General features: G+C 52.5%; 1 protein-coding gene and 1 long non-coding RNA gene across 7 annotated transcripts in view; one reads left to right on the forward strand and one right to left on the reverse strand.

Moving 5' to 3' along the window:
- CCDC88C (coiled-coil domain containing 88C) overlaps nucleotides 1–22096 on the reverse strand; it is a 129446-nt gene that overhangs the window by 69402 nt on the left and 37948 nt on the right. For all 5 annotated transcript variants that reach the window (XM_045060384.1, XM_045060383.1, XM_023255961.2 and 2 more), the window contains exon 4: nucleotides 7122–7191. In XM_045060384.1, coding sequence (XP_044916319.1) covers nucleotides 7122–7191 — 70 coding nt within the window. The remainder of the gene's footprint in view (nucleotides 1–7121; nucleotides 7192–22096) is intronic.
- LOC109500985 lies at nucleotides 16–7207 on the forward strand. Of its 2 annotated transcripts, none has more exons than XR_006599927.1 (3): nucleotides 16–153; nucleotides 2184–2433; nucleotides 6792–7207. It is a non-coding gene; the product is annotated as an uncharacterized LOC109500985 (long non-coding RNA). The 2 variants fall into 2 exon arrangements; XR_002158917.3 differs by lacking the exon at nucleotides 6792–7207 and adding an exon at nucleotides 4466–5186.

Raw genomic sequence — 22096 nt, forward strand, 5'->3', positions numbered from 1 at the left:
GACCAAAAGACTCCTGTCCGGACCCAGCAAGCAGCACAGGAGCAAAGCAGCAGGCCGTAGCCTCGCCATTTGCAACCGCACTTGGATGCTTTTCTGAGCCTGCTCCCTCCAGGACAGAACGGGGAGCGTCACCAGGATCCAAATGGCTACAAGGTTGGTTCTCCTTTGCTCACTTACTTCTTCCCTCTTTGTCTAAACAACCTGAGGTTTGGGGCCCCCGGGTGGCTCAGTCGGTTAAGCATCCTGCTCTTGATTTTGGCTCAGATCACGATCTCACAGTTCATGGGATCGAGCCCCATGTTGGGCTTTGTGCTGACAGGGCAGAACCTTCTTGGAATTCTCTCTCCCTCTCTCTCTCCGCCCCTCCCTCCCTCACGCTCTCAAAATAAACAAACATAAAAAAAAAAAAAAGAACCTGAGGTTTTTGTAAATACAAAAATAAAAATATGTGCACACAAGAACAAAATTACAATGAGGGAGAAATGAAAAACAAAATAATGTTAAGAGAAGTAACACCAGAAATCTCCCTTTAACCCCCAATGGTGGACGCTTGCCACCAGGTCACCCGGCAAGCGGCGGCACTAGGGAGGGCAGAACCGCAGGGAGATGGCGGGGGAGGGAAGCCAGCCCTCGAGATCTTTAAGAGAACACTCACTGGGGCAAGAAGACTGTTCCTAACAAACCTAGCTCTGGGCCCTCTTCCCGGGCTGCCGGGGTGCAGGGAGCAAGCCACAGGCACACAGCCCACCCAGGCTCCCTGCTAGTCTGCAGAAGGCAGAGCTGTGCCGTGTGGACTAGGAGGCAAGGCTTCCACAGGGTCTGAAAAGCACTTTGGGGATGCCTTTGACAGGAGAGCAAGCAAACACTGCGAGGGTTAAATATTGATCCCAGGAGTTTCCCTCCGGCCTTTGAAAAGTAAACTTCGGCTGTGACAGAGACTTCCTCCTAGTGTCCTGAGGACAGATGCCCCTCACGGGATTCCCAACACAGTTCCACTGGTGTGAGCTTCTCCCTCCCAGGACACCTTTCCTCTGCTGCTCTGCCACACACAGCCTCCTCCAGGAGGTCTTCCTGGCTTGCCTGGCAGAACTCATCATCTGCTCTGCATTTTATGGAAAGCACACGTATGTCACTTCTCACCCTGGAAAAGATCTAGCAGTTACCAACGTGGTCTTCCTATCCTCCCTCCCCCAACACGGACTGGGGGCTTCTTGAGCAAAAACAGCCTCCTTGTTTCCAGGGGCCCTGGACCCAGCGTGGTGGGCATCTGACAATGAAAGCTGGAGGAGAGGGTCGGGCTCAACTTCTCTGTGGGCCTCTGGCCGAGGGGTAGCCTACTCAAAAAAGCAAGGGTGCAGGGCCATTCTAGTCTTCTATGGGGGCGGGGGAGGGGCAGAAATTGGCCCTTTGGTTTCCTCCGTCAGAACGGAGGCCTGCATGAGCTGGGAGGAAGCTACGGCACCTGTAGGCACAGAATGCTCCCACTCATCAAGGTGCTTTCTCGGTCACTAGAAGCCCTTCAGTGAGCACCAGAATAGGGAGAAAACAGAAGACCAATGGCCAGCCCACTGAATAGCAATTAATGGAATCCCCAAGACTATCCTCAAGTGTTCCAGCTGTATTCACAGACACCACTCTGTAGGATATGGGGACAGCCCCTCCACAGACCCGGGTATCTTGCCTTGTGTTTAAAATCCACACAGCACCAGGCTGAAGGATGACGGTGGCCACTCCCCGATGACCCACGTATATATCCATCTGCAGAGCTTAACGGTGACAAATGCGTCTCTTACCTATGGGGCCATCAAGCCATATGCTTCTGAAGGAGTTCCCTCTCCTCTCTGAGCTGGGTTTCCCAACTTAACATGGCTCCGTTCCTTCTACTCTAAGCGTCTTAGGTGGGATCAGCCATTTACAAGTCAGAAAACCACTACTGCACTTGGATACAAACCCTGGAAGACAAACAATGCTCTCTTCCAGCATGACTGCTGAATGATTCATCGGAGAAATTAACTTGCTACCACCTTGGCTTCTGTCAGACGAATCTAGTCTTTTTTTGTGTGGCCCGGTGACAGGCCTGGCTGCTGAGAAAGCAGAGCTTGAGGGGACCAGGGAGCTGGTCCAGGTGTGACCAACAGATAAAGCAGACATCATCACCTCTTGGTTGTCATGATTTCTTCCAGAACAGACTCTGAGAAACCATGTAAATGTCCCTAATGGATGCACAGCTGGCAAGCTGGTGGGGTGAGAGCAGTTTCCAGTGCATCATCTCCAGTCTCGCGGAGCCACACACACATGGTGTTGGGCAGAGATGGACTTCCACTTGACCCCGACCACTGACATCTGACCTTTTGCATCTGTGAGAGCATGTGCTTAACACTTGTCAGCTGCACTTGCTTGAAGGAAGGGAAGTGGGGACAGGAGGAGATAAAGGTAGGTCTCCGGCAGGCATGCTTTCTTTACTGAGCACCTACTATGGGCCAGGTACTGCTGTGGACACTTGGGATAGATGGGCGGCAATAAGAAGAAAAAACCCAAAGATTCCTGTCCTCTTGAGAAATTACATCCTGGGGGTGGAGGTGGGTAAGCAACGCAACAGAGATGAAAAAATAAATGATACTGGAGGGTGATAAATACTGGGAAAGGGGGAGGCAGAGCAGGATGAGGGGACTGGCCTGGGGACACAGGGGGTCGGGAGGGGCACTTGAGCAAAGACTTGTGTCTGGGAAAAGCATGCCAGGCAGTGGCAACAGCCGCTGCGCAGACCCTAGCACCAGGAGGGAAGGGGCAAGAAAGTAACACAACCTGACTGGCGTGTATCTAAGAGGACCAGGGGCTGTGCTTAGGACAGACTACCAGGGGCAAGGACAGAGCCAGGCAGGTGTCACAAAGCCACTCTGGCACGCAGCCGGGTGGGAGATCAGGGTGGCCATGTGGCAAGAGGAGAGAAGAACTCAGGTGTCCCGAAGGCACAGCCGAGGTACCTGCCTGACAAGTGTGGGTGAGAGAGGTCAGGATTTAGCCAACTAGAAACAAAACAAAGGGACACCCTACAACACCCAGCCCTGGGAGCCACCAGAACAAGGTGGGAGCCACCAGGGCAAGGCTTTCCTGCTCACAGCCATCATGTAAAAGTGAGCAAGGGGCTCAGAGCAGAGTCCTGCGAGACCCCAGCCGGGCTCCAACAAGTGGGGTCCACAGTAATGAGGTACTGGATAGACGCTTCCCAAGGGACTGGCACCCAGGTGACAGACAGCTGCACAACATTGTGCCATTAAAGAGAAAATCCAGAGTGGCAATTCAAGCTAAAGAAGAGAGAATGAGGATTTGGGGCCACAGGGGCAGGTACTGCAGAGAGATTTTTTTTTTTAAGTTTGTTTATTTTGAGAGAGGGAGTGAGAACATAAGCGGGGGCGGAGGGGGAGATAGAGAAGGAGAGAGAGAATCCCAAGCAGGCTCTGCACTACCATTGCAGAGCCCAATGTGGGGCTCGAACTCATCAACTGAACCATGAGATCACGATCTGAGCCAAAATCAAGAGTCGGACACTTAACTGATGGAGCCACCCAGGCGCCCCACTGCAGAGAGATTTTAACAACAGTTTAAAGTATATGAAGTTCTTTGGGGCAACTGGGTAGCTATTGGTTGAGCGTCCAACTCTTGGGTTTTGGCTCCAATCATGAGCATGGAGCCTGCTTATGATTCATTGTCTCTCTCCCTCCCTCCTTCTCTCTCTGCCCCTCTCCCTGGCTTGCACTCGCTCGAAAGGAAGGAAGGAAGGAAGGAAGGAAGGAAGGAAGGAAGGAAGGAAGGAAGGAAGGAAGGAAGGAAGGGAGAGAGAGAGAGAGAGAGAGAGAGAGAGAGAGAGAGAGAGAGAAAGGAAGGAAGGAAGGAAGGAAGGAAGGAAGGAAGGAAGGAAGGAAGGAAGGAAGGAAGGAAGAAAAGAAATAAAAGGAAAGAAAGAAAGAAGAGAAAGGAAAGAAAAGAAAAGAAAGAGAGAGAGAGGCAGAAAAAAGAGAACATCCTTTTGTCTGACGGGCGCAGGCAGAGCAGGTCAGACACACAGAAAAAAATCTCATAACAGAAATCATGACACCTCCCTTGTTGGGGTCAGAGCAAGGGGACAAAGGTTTGGCGTCTCAGGATGGGTGTCACTGGGACTGGATGCTCTGCTGGGTTCTGTCCCGCCCGTGGCCCCTGGCTCCACTGAGACACATTTGCCAAAAAAATAGTAACAACAACCCCAAACTGTGATGTGTTATAAATAACGGTACGGTGTCAACGTGAGCCGAAAAGAGCACAGGCATCTTCCTACGACGTGCGAGGAGGAGTAAAAAGACAGCGCTCCGCTCACCTTCCAAACCCACTTCCAGGCCACCACCCAAAACAGAAAGCAACTTTGTGCTTTATTCAAAAACAAACCCCAAATGCTTCACTCATCTATTTTTTTTTTAATTGAAAACAGACAACACCATTCCATAAATAGGCCTCTGCATCTTCTTGCCAACCTTCTCTCTTCCCGGAGGCCCCCTGGCACTTCCGTCAAAACCTACCCAAGCGTGTGCCCAGCTCCCAGCTCCCGGCCAGGCCGCCAGCGCCGTGATGAGCCAGAACCGGTCTCTGTGCACGGCCGGCAAAGACCCCGCCTGGGGGCCCTCTGGGCTTGTCACGAGGCCCACGCTCGAGGTCTCTTTCCAACCTCTCCTTGAGAGCTGGAGACACAACCTTTTGAGTGACATGTACGGATTCTTTTCTGTGCTGGAGACAATCCACGCACCTGTCAGTTGGAAAGCAGCTTCCCACAACGTTCTATACCTGAACTATGGCAAAGGTCACACGACTCTATATGATTATGACAGAGAGTCACCCCACAGTATACTCAGAACGGGTGAATTTTATGGGATGCAAACTATACCTCAATAAAGCCGTCTCAAGAAAAAGTCAGCGTCCACCTCACCTGGATGTTTCTGTTCAGCACTGGACCTGAAGTGGGGGCCTGTGTTGTCTCTACATGTGGACAACCTCTTGGCCCCTGTGGTTCAGAGGCTGGAACAGAGACTCTGCCGAGGGGGAGGCTGGGGCCAGAGTTCCAGGGTGAGGAGGAACCTGCTGAAGGGGCTTCCAGGGGACAGGCTTCCCACCAGCAGCAGGAAGAGAGGACACTGACAGGGAAAAGAAGGGGCACCCAGAGGAAGCGGGTGAGCTACACAGCACGCCAGGGTGATGGGGGGCTGGGTGGGGGAGTGGGAGGAGTTTCATGTTAGATTGAGCCATCTGCCACTGCCAGTTTTGTAGGTCAAAACGGCTGAACACTGGCCCAACCTCACATGTCCGTGTGTGCTATGGATGGGGAGTTCAGACTCCGGGGTCTGCTTACGGGCTGAGTGACCGAGGGCTCATCACTTAAACTCTACGGGCCTGCATCTTCTCACCTATAAATGGGATGGCACAGCCACACCCCGGAAGCACACTTTGATTTCCACGTTTTAATACATACACAACACCCAGCACATGGCAGGCTCACCAAGGGCTCAAGGAGGGAGCATCCTTCTTTCCTGCTCCCCTGCCCGCCTCTTCACCTTACGTGGCCGCCTCCAGAGCAGGCGGAAGAACAGAACGAAGCTTGCATGGCCAGCCTCCCACAGGCATCTCTCTTCCCTTGTAAGACCGGCCCCCGAATATGTCAGGACAGTTCTGCTCGGCGAAGGAGACCCCCACTTTCCTGATGTTACTACAGAAATACGAGAGCGCCGACTGTCCCTGGGGCCCGGGGCTGTGGCTGGCATCCTCTATGTGGGGGAACCAGGAAATCAAACCAAAAGACGAACGGCCCAAAGGCAGAGCGGGGGGCAAAGTGAACCAAAGGCCCCGGTTACCGACACACCGGGTGGGTAAGGGCGTTCGCTGCCAGGAGCCACCCGGTGGGCCTGGGTGGCCTCTGCAAAGCCATCATGCAAGGCCGTGAGTGCTCATGGCCAGCTGTGCTAAAGACTATGGGAGGTCATGTGGAGAAAAGGCACACGCACCACCCAGTTGGGGCCCAGGAGGACACTCGCCAGGAGCAAAGTGATCTGATGCTCAGCTGCCCCCGACCTGGTGCCCCCAGATGCTGCTGCAGCCGAGGGCCGCGGCGCTAAAACACAACTTCTCTACAAGAAGTGTCCTGGGCTGGTCACTCGGTGTACTCTTCCTTCAGTCTGCAGGCAACTTTAGCTAATGTCATACAGGCAGGAGCAAGGACGGCCAGACTCCAGTGGGAGCAGGGTGAGAGGAGATGCTGCAGAGGAAAGCTTCGGTTCCTTCTGTAGAAGCCTCTACTGTGTGGGGTCCTTCCTGCATTCCTGGACCCTCACCTGTTTCTAGCAGGCCAGAGACCTACGCTAGCCAAGTGTCTGCTGGAACGGGTCCCAGCCAGCTAGTGCACTGTCCCTGGGGCCGGCGAGCTGATGTCCATGAGCCATGGGTGCAGGTCAAGGCACACAACTGTGGCAGGGAAGAAATCCATCAGCCTGTGTAACTCTCCCGATGAGTTAGCTGGGCAGGTATGAATTAAGCTCTGATTTTCTGCAATGGAGGACATTTCATTCAGTCTTTCAAAGGCACACCGAGTGTCCAAGCCTGGGACTTAGAAACCTTGCCCTCTCGGGCTCCATAGACCCGTGGGAGGTATGAAAACAGATACAAAACAGGACATGCCAGAGAGATACACCACAGTGTGAATCAAAGTGTAGTACAATCCAGCGGAAGGGACATTCGTTCGCTCAAAAGGTTCTTAACTTTCTTGCCAATAGATACCACAATACCATGACGGTGTGGCTTCCTAAAGAGAGACCCCCAGCAAGTCTGGCCTACGACTCAGGCGCCTAAGCCTGACAAAGCAGTGGCCTCGCCTGCCTCCACACTTGCGTATGAGGGGTTGGGAGGGCTCATTCTTAAGGGGGGGAAAAAAACGTGCTCTTGGCTTAATGCCTCAGAGTAATAAACCACCCTTTAAAATCGCACCAAAATGATCACGTGTTGTCACTGTGGTGGCTCTGAGCCGGCAGCCAGAGCTCTGTCTCCAGCAGCTGCTCAGAGCCGATGGCACTGCCCGGGCACCGCAGGGGGCAGCTTCCACTCACCAGACAGCGGGTCTTTGCCAATCATCAAAACATTGGGCAAATTCATTACGATCAGCTGCTGGAGAACTTCCTACAGAAACAAAGGGGAAAAGATACCGTTAAGAACAGGAAACAAAAGTAAAGAATGATTAAGAAAATTACAGTTTATCAAGTCACTGGACGAAACGTGCAGCTGTTGAACGGTAACTATGAAGGATCCTATAGAATAGGAAGGAATATTTACAATACAAATAAACATGAAAAGTCAAAGTTAATTATACTTCAGCCTTGCTCATGAACAAATAAAAGTCATGCTTGCATACGTACAGAGACCTCGGGGAAAAGATCTACTGCATGCTAGGATAGAGGATTAGGTGTAAGCTTTTTAAGAGATGTCTTTATTTTTATTTTATGGTCTGCTCATGCAATTAAAAAAAAGTACAGAGTAAAGATTACAGAGATGCTTCTGAGTCCCCACGACCTGATGATTCAGGACCCTAGCATTCAGCAGGCCTTTGGTATAAGCTGTAAATGAGGGGACTTCTCTCCTTTACGACACTGGCTTCCCCGGGAGAGGGGATAAATCACAGCTAATCTGCACCGTTAGAGGCAGCGCGCGGAAATGAGCCGCCTTCTGGCCCTCACACCAAGGGGCTTTGAAAGGAGGCCCAGGCACCAGCCATCAGTCATGGCCCCGTGTCTGGGGTCTTTAACAAGCTCCCCCTGGGAGTGTGCCGGCTCGGACCCACCGCTCATGTTGCCCAAAGCACTTCTCAGGGCAGGTCTGCCTCCCCCGCCCAGATGTACCTGGTTTTTCACAAATCAGAAGATAAAAGTCTAATTTTACAGAAGACCAGTAAGGGGATAGGTTTCTTAGGTATTCTTGGTCTTACAAAAGTGGTCACTACAGAAACTTCACCAACAAAGCTCCTCTTAGGCCTTTTTAAAAATGTTTCCAGTGAGACAGCTTTTTTTCCAGAGTCACTCTATTGTACAACACGAGGGTCTCTGTATTCTGTATACTGCCAGCTAGCACTGATGGAGACAAGAGGGACAATCACACAATGCCCTAATCCCACAGGGTCCAGCTGAACACCCCAGAATGATGTCCAAATCATCAGATTAGAGCGAGAGCCTTGGCAGGCATGCCTGAAGAGGCCAACACCTTCAAAAAACATATAAAGTGATTTTATCTCCCCCTCACTGTTTCTATGGCTCCTGTCCACACCAGAACTTGGGGGGAGTGGATGTGGACCCAAACACACCGGGCCCCTCCCCACTCGACGATGGGGTCACAGGTCACCACGTCAGAGATCCTCATGTTTTCTCGAACACGTCTTAGTTGTAAATACCTGTGCTGGACAGAAGTGTGAACCGTGTAGCAGCCTCAGCCCGCCTTCAGGGCTTGAAAGAAGTCCACACACACACACACACACACACACACACACACACACACACACACACACACACACAGAGTCTCTTAATTGAATGCACTCACCCCAAAGGATTCCACAGTCCCACCCTGGGGCAAAACACACATCAACAGTAAAATCAGCAAAATCCACTTTCCAGCTTGCTCATCCAGCAAAAGGAAGGACTCCAGGCCAGATAAGCCCATCCTGGCACAGAGTCCCTGCTCTGCCCCAACGGTAAACTCAAGTGCGCAGCCCAACTTCTGGAGGATTTACTTGTTATCACTGTCCAACCAGCTATAGTCCCTTTTGGAGTCTTGGCTGGTTTCGCCCTGCCACCGTCCAGGAGTCTGGAGTGCTAGCACTATTATCGGGGTGCTTACGTTTATAAGAGATACAGAACATGAAAGCGTCTTGAAGGACTCTGAAATGACGCAAAGTGGTATTTCTATGCTAATGATGAGCTCAGCAGAAGACTGCTGGGAGCATTGCTCGGAAATATTGCTAGAACACCCACATACTCCCCTTCCAAAGCAGCATGTTTAACTTTGTCTAATCACTACTAATTTTCCCACAAGAAATAGGTCATTTGTGCAATCAAGAAGTAATGCTTTATGAACAGAAGATATCTTTTATTTGTTCCTTTCAAAACACACTGTGGGTCTCCCAAGATCGAATCCTGGGGCCCAAACCACTCTTGAGACATTAACCATCTCCCCACCCCCACCCCACCCCCGCCAAGGACTACCAATCACATTTTCAGCAAAAGCAGGCTTCAAGATAGAAGCAGCAAGGTCAGAGAAATACAGCGCGAGACACAAATTAACTTCAAATGTTCTAGTAACCGTCTTAAAAAAAGATTTTTTAAAAAGGTGTATTTATATGAAAATATCCTAATAATGCCTTAAGACAATATATATCCAAAATGTTATTTCACCACATAATTAACATAAAATCATGAATGAGATACTTTACATTCTCTTTTCATACTATGGTCTCTGGTCTCAAAGCCCATCTCAGTTTGGATGCTAAATTCTCACTGGAAACACCTGATCTGCAAAAGTAGCTTCACACACCCCAAGATGTTCCAAACACACTTAAAAAGCTTTCCTAAATAACTGAATCAAGTATCAGTTTTTAAATTTAACTTTCACTTCCTCAGTCACACTAGCCACATCTGGAGGCCCCAACAGCCCCATGTGGCCAGCAGCTGTCACACTCCCCGACACCAGTGACAAGGGGACTCAGCCGAGATCAGTCCCTGAGGAAAGCCGTGTCTCCTGGTCCCCTCGGGGTGGCAGGGCCTCCAAGGCGACAGGCCAGGCCCTCCATCTAGTGGGGACGTGAGGTGGTTGCTGATGAGGAGACCCTCCCGCCTGGTACTCAGAACAGAAAGCCACTGTGGAGGCCGCAGCTGACACTGGCCGGCTCAGCAGGCACCTGGTCACACCCTGGCTGGCTGCGTGGGGTGGGCAAGAGCCAGGACAGAGAACACTAGCCCAGTGGTGTGCTCTGAGGAGCCCTCAAATGTGCCAGCAAACCCTCCTGGCACCAGCCAGGCCTTTGCAAAAAGCAGAAGCAAAGGCCAATGCCACATTCTGAGGCAATGATGAAGGACAAGGGCAGCCTCTGTCTGGTCACCCCATCCGTGTGGCCTGATGGGCAGGAGGGAAGAGTCAGGGTCAGGGTGCAGCCTTCCTGAGACCCCACCCTTTGGAGGGACTGGGGTGGGGTAAGGGTTAAATACCGAGATCCAGGGTGGATTCTGTACCTCTTCCTTCTCCTCCCCATTCCCCCTCTAAGTTTGTTCCCAGATCCTAATAGAAGATGCAAGGGGGACCCCAGATGCTCCTTTTCATAAATGAAGCTGCCCTAGTTGTGTCCTGGAAGGATCCCATGGGTAACTGCTGTAAACAAATTCAAGGAAAAGTCACAAGAAGGGACGAAAGGAGGGTGGGTGTTGCGGGCAGCAGAGGCGGGGCAAGTGCTCTGTAATGTAAAAAGGGGACAGAACCTAGGGGACACCAACCAGCGAGGCTGCCAGTCCAGGAGCGAGAATCTCATCCTAATTCCGAAGCTCCTCCCAGGGCTGTGAGCCCTACAGGCTAGGGGAGAATGGGACAGGGCGGGGACACTCCCCTGAAAGAGTCTGTCACCCCAGTTGCTGGGGGTTGGGGGCTGCATCTGTGTTTGCACATGGTGTCTGTCAACAAGCCTAGAGACTCACCCACCCTCGGATTCCAGCTTCCGGATTCCAGCGGCAGCGGCCACCGGAGGTGACCCAGGGCCCGTGGCCTGGCTCTCAGAAGTCACCGGTGGGGAGAAGTTCTAAGAACAGAACCAGGAAGCTGAGTGCAAGGAAAAGGCTTCCTTCCCATCAGAATCCTCTCCTGACAAGTACAAATGTACTCGGTGGGGGGAAACCCGGGGACACAGGAGCCCCATTCTGGGCTCCAGTTAATGGGGTGCTGGTAGTGACAGGAAGGACAATGGGAGGATGGGGATGAACAGATTCCAGAGGCACCTGGATACACACACAACGCACAACTAAGCAAGCAGCCACTGTGGACCACACTGCAGCACCCAGGGGCACGGCTTCACTGCCCGTGGCCAAACACTGGTCCTGCTGGTCTGTGAGTCCACCTCGGGGCCCAGGTGGCAATTCGGGCTGGCTCCACAGTGTCACGCTGCACCCTCGTCACTCCCTACTGTCACCGGCCATCCCCCCCAAGCTCCCTCCAACCTCACTCCTCCCAGAGAGGCTGCAAAGTCTCCTGAACGCCTGCACTTGGTGGGTGTCAGCAGGGCAAAGTCTTAGGATGAAAAGATCTGGAAGTTTCTGTCACTGCTCTACGGACAGGGTTGTCCTGCTAGAGGCAGGAGGACACAGAGAGGGGGAGTGGGAGGCCTGGGGCGGCACAGCAGGGGCTGGGAGGGACCCGGGATGGACCCAAGCACCCCTGGTTGCTTCAATCTACCTCCTCTGGCCCAGGGCCTGATGTGACCCCCCTCCTCATGCAGCTCCCCACCCTCAGCTCCCAGGGGCTTGCAGATGCGGCTCAATTTCTGCATCTGTCCAGTCACTCGATTAAACTGTTAGGTTCTGTGGGAGCTGGGCCCCCTAATTCCACGTTGGCCAGTCCCCATTCAGGACTTATGTACACTGCACCCACACAACCATGTTCACGCAGCTGAATGTCCCGGAAGCCCCCAGGTGAGCCTGGGCTTTCTCCCAGGACCCCACCCTTGGCTTAGGAACAGGGGACTCAGCTCAGGTCCCTGCAAACTTACCTCTGGGAATAAGTGCATGTACCCCAAACTCTTGGTAAACCGTCTACTGCACAACTGTCAACAGCAGAGTATTAAATGGAGACCCTAACATACCCCTACCAACACCTCAACATACAAATGAAAGGAAGTATGGTGTGGGTGGGGGGAGTTGGTGTGATATGGGAGTAGCACTTCAACACTGAGGCTACCGATGGGTAGATGGTCCTGGTTAGAACACAAGATGCCTCAGTGAATAGAAGGACACACAATTCTATGTGCAGTACTGGGGTTGAAAAAAGAAAAAGAAACCCTCAAAGGGAATGCACCAGAATGACACCACATTCTTCACTCGTGCTGTCAGAACAAAAGCAAGTTTTCCAGTATTTTCTAAAGGGCCTGTAATGTGCTCATATCTATGGTATTTTAACCCATATGGCTTCTCACACATACAGTCCGCAGCATCTATTCATCAGATAGTAAACCATGAAAGGACAGGTTCACAAAAATGACCTCCTTTGAGACAACTCATCAGGTATCCAAGATGAATGAAATGGATTCCCATGTTTTAAAACACACCCCCCTCCCCCCTCTCCCTCAGCTGGGAAGAGCAGACACCAGCCAGCAGGACCCAGGCGACCTGGCCAGGGATGGGGACAGGGCTGACTTATAGGCCTGGGGAAGGGGTGGGCTCCAGAGCATCAGCCCCTTGAAGGTTCAGGTTAGGGGTCCCAGAAAAGTCCCATCTACCACCCGAGGCAATGAAAAGGCTTACAAGCCTGCCAGGTCCCATCTGGACCTCTGTGCCTGCTCAAAGAGAAAGGTCATTTTCTCCCCTGGTGGAAGAAATGCGAGGTCCTGGAGAAGTTCTGGGGTAGAAACACACGTGTGTAGTGGGACTACAGGATTAAGAACAAGGATTTCATTGGGGTGCCTGGGTGGCTCAGTCGGTTGAGCGTCCAACTTCAGCTCAGGTCATGATCTCGTGGTCTGTGAGTTCAAGCCCCACATCGGGCTCTGTGCTGACAGCTCAGAGTCTGAAGCCTGCTTTGGATTCTGTGTCTCCCTCTCTCTCTGCCCCTCCCCCGCTCATGCCCCCTCTCTCTCTCTCTCTCTCTCTCTCTCTCTCTCTCTCTGTAAAAAATTAACATTAACAAAATTTTTTAAAAAAAGAACAAGGATTTCATGAAGCTGCTGAAATAATTTTTTCTCTCCCCCAAAATCAAACTGAATTTTATGGCTTGATATGGTGCCAGGAAGACCAAATAAATGCTACTACAAGCCAAGTTTTCAGGCCCATGAGTGACACCACCCCGTCCCCGCCCCCCCAAGGGGTTTAAATGGGAGGTGATGCTGAGTAAACGAGGGGAAATCCCAGCAAAATTAAGACAATCACCGAGCAGAGGCATCCAGATCATTACCAAGGAGGTCTGGCTGGTCCAGACAGCAAAAGATGCCTTCCACACGGCTAAAGAAATAGAGTGTTGTTGTGGACCTGTCCACGTTCTCAGAGCCAATACTGAAAATCAGACACGCGTGTTACCAGCTTTGAGCATACACCCAGCACCCCTTTAGAACTGGGGTTCAGATATTCCAAAGATACATACTGAGCACCATGCTGTGAGTGGGGAACTCTCAGCCTGAATGGAAAGGCAGAGAGGCAGAAAATCACAGCGCAAAAGGACAGGTGTCAGTCAGAGCAGCACAGCGCAACCAAGTCTGGGAAGGCTTCCCAGAGGAGGCGGCTTCTGAGCTGGGCTACGGAGAATGCTTAGGAGTTCCAGAGGCGGGGGAGAAAGCCCAAAACTATATTAACTGCTAAATGTGGCCAACAAGCCAAGCCTTTGGTTACCCCTTACTATACATACTCTGCAGTTCCTCCTGGGGCACAATCTTCCTCACATACCCCTAGCCTCGATTACTACCAGTCAGAATCCTAATCATTCTCCCACACTCACAGAAAACATCACCTCCTCTATGCAGCTACCACTGATGCCCTTAATCACATATGATTTTCTTTCCCCTGAATTCTTAAGGCTTCATTTGCCCTCTTCTGTGGCCTTTTCACATTTTGCCTTCTTCATCAACTCCCCATTCAAAGGCAGCGAAAAGCTGCTAACAGTGACAGCTGACAGAAAATCAGACTGATCAGAAAATATTCCTCAACATTTATATTAAGATGAAAAAAAATTATCCTCTGGGAAGAGGTGTCCTCTCTCTCTCACACTAACCGGGGAACCAAGTCCTAAAAACCATCTGCTTTGCTCCACCACCATGATGGAAGTAACTCAACTGTCTTTGCCTGGAATCTTGGCAAAATCGGCTGCCACATGCCTTAAGATTCAACAGCCTGCAGATGTAGGCAAAAGTTAAGACATCTCCTCGTCAATTTGTAATGCTGGTTTGGGCACACCATGCTTTCTGATTGTTAATTCCCAAATACGATCATTTTATGAGCAAAGAGAAGCAGAACAAGGGTATTTAAAAATTCCAACACTACAGAAATGACTCAGACAGGAAAGGTATCACCTGAATTCTGATGTTCTCAGGGTCTATTCCAGTGCCCTAGAAGAGGTGACATATCTAAACCCCACAGCAAGAACACGTCCAGGAAGTGCGGAGCACTTAGCTGGGGTTCACACGGGTGGGATGCCTCTGGGCATCCGACAATGAGACACTCACAGAGCACCGCAGAGAGACCTACAGAGCCAGGGACTAGCTCCAGGGGTCCTCTGCACACACACCACACAGTGTGTGCTCATGTCATCAATTAGCAGTCCTCCATATCACACCTTGAAACCTCCCACTCGCATCTGGCCAAGAGGGGTTCCTTAACGCCCTTGAGGACTCTTCAGTCAAAACAGAAGGTGCCAAAAACCCTGCCTGACCTTGCCAAACATACACCCAACCACAGAAAGTGCCCCATCTCTTTCCTTCTCCCAATATTCACAACAGGTACTCAGGACAAGAATTATTAGAATTTCCCATCTGAGGGAACCACAGCACAGGGCAGGTAACAGGGCTTCACGTGGGGTCCAGAGCAAGGGCCAAGACTGGCAGTCTGCGTGGCGAGCTCTCCCCCATACCACGCCAGCTTCCCCGTGGCTCACACTAGAGCACTCTCTACAGGTGAGGCTTGCCTCATACCTTCCGTGGTGATGCCTGGTACTGACAGCCTGCCGGCCTCACCCCGACAGATCACGCCTCCCATGGTATCACCCAATCTGAGAGCAAAAGGGACTAGACTCCAAAGCCAGGTGCCACAGCCCACTTTCTGTGATATCACAGCCAAGAGCACGAGTTTCTAATGTAGCTGCTGGGAGGAGACGTAAGCCTGATGATTTATCCTCGGCCGCCTGTTCAAAGCCTGAGCCCATGGGGCCACGTGCTTGTAATTCCATCTGGACAAGAGGCTCTGGCTCCGGCCGCCTTCCCTCTCACTGGGGCAGTGAGCCCTGGCAAAATGAGTGGGTAATGAAGTGCTTTTATGTTAAGAGGCTGTCACGTAAAGCTGCTGATAGATTCAATCCATCTGTTCCGACTCCTTTCAATTAATCCTGGGGTCCCCAGGGCCTGAAACCAGTCCGGATCCACACAAGCCCAAGAGTGCTGGCTCCCCTAACTAGGCCACGCTGCATCTCAGGACCCAGCGACGTAAAGCCACCAACCCGGGCCATCCGTGGTTATCACATCGTGAAAGAACCGCCTGCCCCGAACGCTTTGTAGCTGCCTGCCCTCGTGGCTGTTCACAAAAGCAAACAACACCATTCTTTGTTCGCAGAAAGGAAAACAAGTATTTCCTTCCACAGAGGAGGAGGTGGAGGAGACCTGTGGGAAGGAGCCCCTGGAAACTCAATCATCACTGCATGAGGGCAAAAGCTATGTGCTGTGTGACCTCAGGAAAGCCACAGTCCCTCTCTGAGCCACACCCTCATCTGTAACAGGACTAGGACCACCTCTAAAGGGATGGCTGGCTCCTTCAGAAGTTGGGGGAGGGGAACTGGGAAAGGAGAGTGTGCTGGCACAGAGGAGCACATCACATTTTTATCAGGTCACTAACTCAGGACTGCCAACTCTGAAAACAGGCAAGTGCCCATGTGTCCCGGAAGAACCCAGGGGAAACCCAACAAGGGACGGGACTTCAGGATGCTCAAATGTCCCCACAGACGCTTGTCACCTTCCCTTTAGGGCTGGTATGACGCCTGGGGTTGCTCTGCAGCAGGAGCCATCTTATCTGATGCCGGTAAGTGCCTGTTCTGAGCCCGTGGACCAAAAAAAGGTGGTGGGGTAGCCCCGGAAGCATGGGCAGGGCACTGCGTTCAGCTCCTCTGAGAAGAATTTCTGCCCATAAATGGTGTTTCGGGAGCCACTTTACATGGTAAACACAAGCCTGTCACCAGCAGCCAAGGTTGGGCTCTAGGGGAGAACTTCTGCAGCAAAGCCATCAGCAGCCACAGGTGCTGGGGGAGGGGCACAGGGCTCCAGATGGACCAACGGACGGACACGCAGACTTGCTGACAGATCCTGGCCAGCATCAAGGGGCTGGTGAGAACTAGCTTTTAAAACTGCAAGAGGCTTCCAGATTGCCTACAGAGCAGGGAAACTGAGACCCAGAGAGGAAAATCACAGGGTGGGGGGGTGGGCAGCATCACACCTGGGCCTAGAAAGCCAGGTCTCCTCTGCCTCCACCCCGGAGCTCTTTCTACCACGGCAAGGAGAGCAGTTCATTCATCAGTGTCTACTGGGTGCCTCCTACACCCAGGACCATGCTCCAGGAGGGGCTCGGGGGAGGGAGGGGTGGTCCTGTCCTCACACTCAATGCCCAGAGTGGTTCAGGGCCGCCCTGTCCTCTCCTCAGCAACATCAACAGCATCAGTGCTCGGGGCTGACACAAGAAACCCTACTTCATGGCAATGAGGGATCTTAGAGCTGTGGACCAGCAGTTGGAGAATCCCTGTGTTCCAGCTTCTTGGAAGAGTCTACATTTCTGTTGATCAGCAGGCAAGGGAGGGTGTGGGGCTCACAGGCAGACCACCTATTGGCCAGGGTGTAGCATGGGTGTGTGTGGGTATGTGTGTAAGGGAGGGAGGCTAGAAGAGCCACCGACACCACCAGTCCGCGGGACCCAAACTGCTCCCCTACACCCCCAGCAGCTGGGGGCCCTAGGCTGATTTCCCAGGCACCGTCTGCCCTGGGCACGCCTACAGAGCTTAGTGGGAGGGGTGCGGCCCTCCCCTGTCCCAGCAAGTTGCTGGGTGTCTACGCATCCACTGTGTCCCATTCTGCTGCATCCATCACTCAGCCCAGGCAGGGCTGGAGCAGGGGCCACACCCTAGCAGCCCTCACCCGTTCCTGACAGTGCTGTACCAGCTCCCTCGCTCCCAGGGTACAAGTCTGAGCAGGAGGGAACAGAGTGCCTGGGAGCCTCCAGCAGCAGGTGGCAGCCTGCTGGGACCTGCGAGGGCAGGGAAAGGCAGGGAGGGAAGACCAACCCAGAGCGTGAGCGTCGCAGGACCCAAGGCACCAACGCATCCAAGTCAGCCAGGCCTCCACACCCATCTCCCCAGGGCAGGGGGAATAGAAGGACAGCCGATCACTCTCTTTTGGACACCACTGTATTTCCGGGTACCTAACAGGTGTCAGGTGGTATGCTGGTGTGTGTGTGGTGGGGGGAGGGGAGTCACACAGAGATGACTTCTGTCCTCAAATCTACAATACACAGACAGAAAGACAAGCTCAACAAAACGTGCAAGAGCAGTGAGGGTGCCCAGGGTGTGTGCGCATGGGGCCGGGCTCTGTCCTTGAAGAGCCTGCCGCCTGGCAGGGGGCCGACCTGCTGGCAAGTTTGGCACCCTAACAGCGGAGATGAGAGGCATCTCAACTGAGGAGCACATGGGAGAGGCTCACCCAGAAAGGCTTTCAGGAAGAGGCGGCACTGAGCTACGATGGAACAGAGAGGCACAGGTGCCCCCCAGGCGTATCACATGCCTAGCAGATCGTGCTGATGGCAGGGAAAGGAGGCAACAAAGGCAAAGGAAGAAGCAAAAGGCACCCCACCCCCACTTCCTGTGTCCAACACGGGCACTGGAATCCCACCTCCTGGCCCGGTCCAGGATGAAGCAGCAGAGCCCCTGCTCATGGAGTTGGGGCCCCCGGCATGCACTCCGTACTCAGCTCTGCAGTGGCAGCAGTGGCTCTGGAGTCCCCAAACCAGGCCCACCAGCAGCCTCTTGCCGCTGGAACTCAGCTCCAACTCCTGCCAGGTGGCCGGGCGGGCAGGGGGGGCATCACACCTAACCCACAGGAGACCGAGCACAGCACCTGGCACGTAATGAGGCCCCCAGACACTCTTAGGGAGAACACATGCCTGCCTCCTGCGTCAAGGGTCCCGCTTTAGAACAGTTCTGGGATGCACACATGTAGGAGGCCTGCAGAGACCAGAAGTGAAGACAGCCACAGTGAGGTGGGTGTGGGAGTTCACCCTGGAGGTCCTCGGGAATGGAGAAATCCTCCCCACCCCTTTTTCCTCTCTACTGCTCTGGCTCCTTCAGAAAGGACTGAATAGGAACACCTGGACACCTCTACTCCCTTGCTCTTACTTCTCTCTTCCCTCCAGTCGCTGGAGGAAAAGCACACACGATGGTAGGCACTGCAAAGGCTGGCAGAGGTTTCAACCCTCAAGGCCTGGCAGGTGCTATGCTGAGAACTCTCAGGGCAGGCCTAGGCTGTAGGGGACAGGGTATAGGGACAGGGGGTGCTTGGTACATTAGTGATGCCTGGGGGATGGGGAGAGAGGTGCCTGGTTGATTAGTGATGCCTGGGCATGGGGGGGGGGGGGTTGCTTGGTTGATTAGTGATGCCTGCCTCAGGCAGAATGACAGAATTTGCACCTCCGAGACCAGCAAAGGTGGAAATGCAAACTCTCCACAGCACGAAGTGAGCTAGGTAGGCCTGTACTACTGCCTCCCTCGCCCAGAAAGCTGCAGATGAAACAGAGGTACAAGTTACAAAGAGGTGACTTTTGGCTCCCAGAGGAGGGATTTCTGTGAACTAAATGAGACGCATTGACAAAATGATATACTGGGTCAAAAATGCCAGGATCCTTGCATTTGGAGGGAACCTGACTAGAGTAACTCTACGTTATTAGAAAAGTAAAACGGGGAGAACACATTTACTCCTCAGGATTTCTGAAAACTAATCCTCAAATCCATGTTAAATGACCTAAGGGCGGGCGGGGGGGCACATACTTAGCCTGTTTTACTGAAAGCAGAACATTTCTAAAAATTAATCTTCCAATAACAGTAGCAGTTGCTACATCCGTCTGATCATCAGAGGCCTTCCCCATCCTACAGATAACCACCTGGGAACAACCACAACAGCAAAGAAACAGAGAAACAGATGGTTTAAGCAAACAAATCTTATAAACACTGGTCACTTCGCATCGTTAAGGGAGGTTGCCACTCATGGCCAGACTTCATCTAGAGAGTAAGGAACTCTGAAAGGTTCTTATTTTCCTATCACCAAAAATGTATTCTATAGCAGGAAACTGGGGGAGGGCAACTCAGGACACAGTTGAAAAACTGGGGAGGAGGAAGGTTAAGAAATGAGTTTGTAATGAGTAACATTTCGTCAGGAAGTGAAAATCTCAACAGATGGTATCAGCTTCAAGGCAGCTGGGCAAGGGCTTGGTGGTGGCTCAATGCATGCCCCCTCCCCCCAACACCTGATGCCATCTCCCCCACTCTGCAACACTCACCTCCAGTGCCATCCTCTACCCAAATTCCTTGGTTGGACATAATCACTTCCTCCTCTGTGCCCCTGAGCCCTAGGGCGTGCACCCCTATAGTCAGTTCAACGTGACTGGGAACTTCAGGGTCTTGGGGTGCTGTAAGGTGCTCATCTCTGAATTGTCCCCTCCACCACCCCAGGCCTCTGCACGTGCTGTCCACAGATGGTCACCAACTGCTGGCTGACCCAAACCCACTGACCACAGGAGGAAGGGTCTGGTGAGAACAGAGGCCTCAGAACCTCAGGTCATTGACTACATCTTCGCCCTTCCTGCAGAGTGCAAGCAACACTGGCTTTTGAACAGTAAGCCAGTCCTAACCGGCAGGCGGTAACCCAGGTCCACTGGCTGGCTCTTTGCCAACACAAGATCTGTTTAATCCAACAAATATTTTAAGTTTATTTATTTTTGAGAGATAGTGTGAGCAGGGGAGGGGGCGGCAGGGCAAGGAGAGAGAGAGAATCCTAACCTGTGAGATCATGACCTGAGTCAAAATCAAGAGTCAGACACTTAATTGATTGAACCACCCAGGCACCCCGATCAAATATTTCTGATTGCTGGGGATGCTGCAGTCAATGAGGGCAATCAAGAGGTAAATAAGTGTATTATAAGCACGTGCCAAGAAATACTAAGTGTGGAGAAGAAAAATCAGCAAGGTAAGACCATTCGGAGTAACAGAAAAAGAAATTACAGACACGCAGCCAAAGGAAAGCCCTTCCATGAAGTGATAGTTGAACAAACATGAGTGGAGAGAGGGTGTGAGCCAGATGGACACGTGGAATAAGAGAATTCCAGCTACAGACAAGTCTTGCAAGAGGGCAAGTCTTGTGGCTGGAACACACCGTGCAGTCCCACGGAGGGTGACGCACACCGGCAGGGGCCCACCCTAACCTGTGGTGCCATTTCCAGCAGTGCCCGCAGTGGACTCGCGGGGTCAGACTCCCCACTCTGAAGCCTGAGGCAGCACAGGAATGTCACATGAGCAACTCACCAGGACACAGGGGTTCTAAAGCCTTTGAGCCTTGGACACCAGGCACAGGTGACTAGTGGTGGCTATCTGGAGCACTGTGTTGAGAAGGATTCTGAGGCCAGGGCTCGGAGTTAGAGAGTGCCACAATCGATCAGTGAGGTCAGCCTGAGCTAGGAATTAAGACACGGGGGCACTCCCTGGTAGAGCCCGGTGTAATAAAGTGCTGTAACACGCTTGTGGTATAAAATGCTGCGGAGACAAGAGGAAGGGACCAGCATTTCTCTGTCACTCATTATAAAGCTCCAGACTGAGCTCCCTCTGCGAAACCATCTTCACTTGCGAAGCCTCCATACCAGGCTGTGGGGTCCCCAAGGTGGGGATCTGGACCATCTCCCTCCCTGCAGCTGCCCAGGGTGTGGTACGAGGAGGGGTTCACTCAGTGTTCTATCGGATGAGCTAGGCTGGCATGCGTGCTGTGTGAACAGCCCGACTGTGGGTCCCTAAAGGACAGAGGCAGAAAGGATGGCCTTCAATTAGACCAACTGGGCCTTTCTGGGTGAGGATCTGACCTGAAGACAAAAACAAAACAAAGCAATCACCTTTCTTTTCCTTTTAAAAAAGAAAAGGGAGGCTTCCCTTCAGATGTGGGTAAGGTGGGTGTGAGGACCACCAGAATCCAGGAACATGGGGGGGCGGGGGTGTGTGGGAAAACTAAGGCATGCAGACCCACCCCAGCACCTGGCCACAGGGCGGCCCAGCTGCTCAGGCTGCCTGTGGGGCCAGCTGAGAACCCACCCTTCAAACAAATAAAGGCATCCTGGCCACCTGTTCCTGAGCTCAAATCCAGCAGGGTGACGGTTTGTGCCCATCCCACCCCATGGCAGGTGGACTCCTCCAGCCCAAGCCAAATGATGATGAGAAAAGATGCCATCTGTGCACATGAACTGAGCACCTACTGTGTGTGTGTGTGTGTGTGTGTGTGTGTGTGTGTGTGTGAGAGAAGAACATCTTGCTCTGGTCCAAGTGTGTACATGCTGTCGTGGACTGAGTGGGGCAGGTGTCTGTTTTACACCTGGCTTTTGGGGAGTGCATCTGTCTTCCAGAATGCACTCATGGTCCTCCATGCCTTGCACACTCGTGGACTGCCTCACTTTTACATTCATTAGCTAATTCACTGAATGAGTATTTACTGAGCCTAGGTCTATTCCAGGCAGTGTGCTAGGGTCGGGGATGTGATGATGGTGAGTGAACACACACTCCTGGTGGAGACGGGCATTTATCAACCACCCTCACGAGTGAGCTCAGTCAGGAACGGCGCTGTGGGCGGGCACAGGGAAAGCTCCAAGTAAACGTTTCCTGAATGAACGTACAGGAGAGATGGAATACTGCAAAGCCAGCAGCCGGTCATCATAAATTCCATCTCCCATCCGGAAGCAGAGAGGAAAGATGCAGGAAGTGGGACGGTGCTGTGCGCTCCCAGCCAGGACCACAGGCCCAAGGGAAAACCACGGGTTGAGCCACAGGATAGGCCCATCTCTCGGCAGACTGCCCAGGTACAGCC

This window comes from Felis catus, chromosome B3 (assembly GCF_018350175.1).
Source record: "Felis catus isolate Fca126 chromosome B3, F.catus_Fca126_mat1.0, whole genome shotgun sequence".
Lineage (NCBI taxonomy): Eukaryota > Metazoa > Chordata > Mammalia > Carnivora > Felidae > Felis > Felis catus.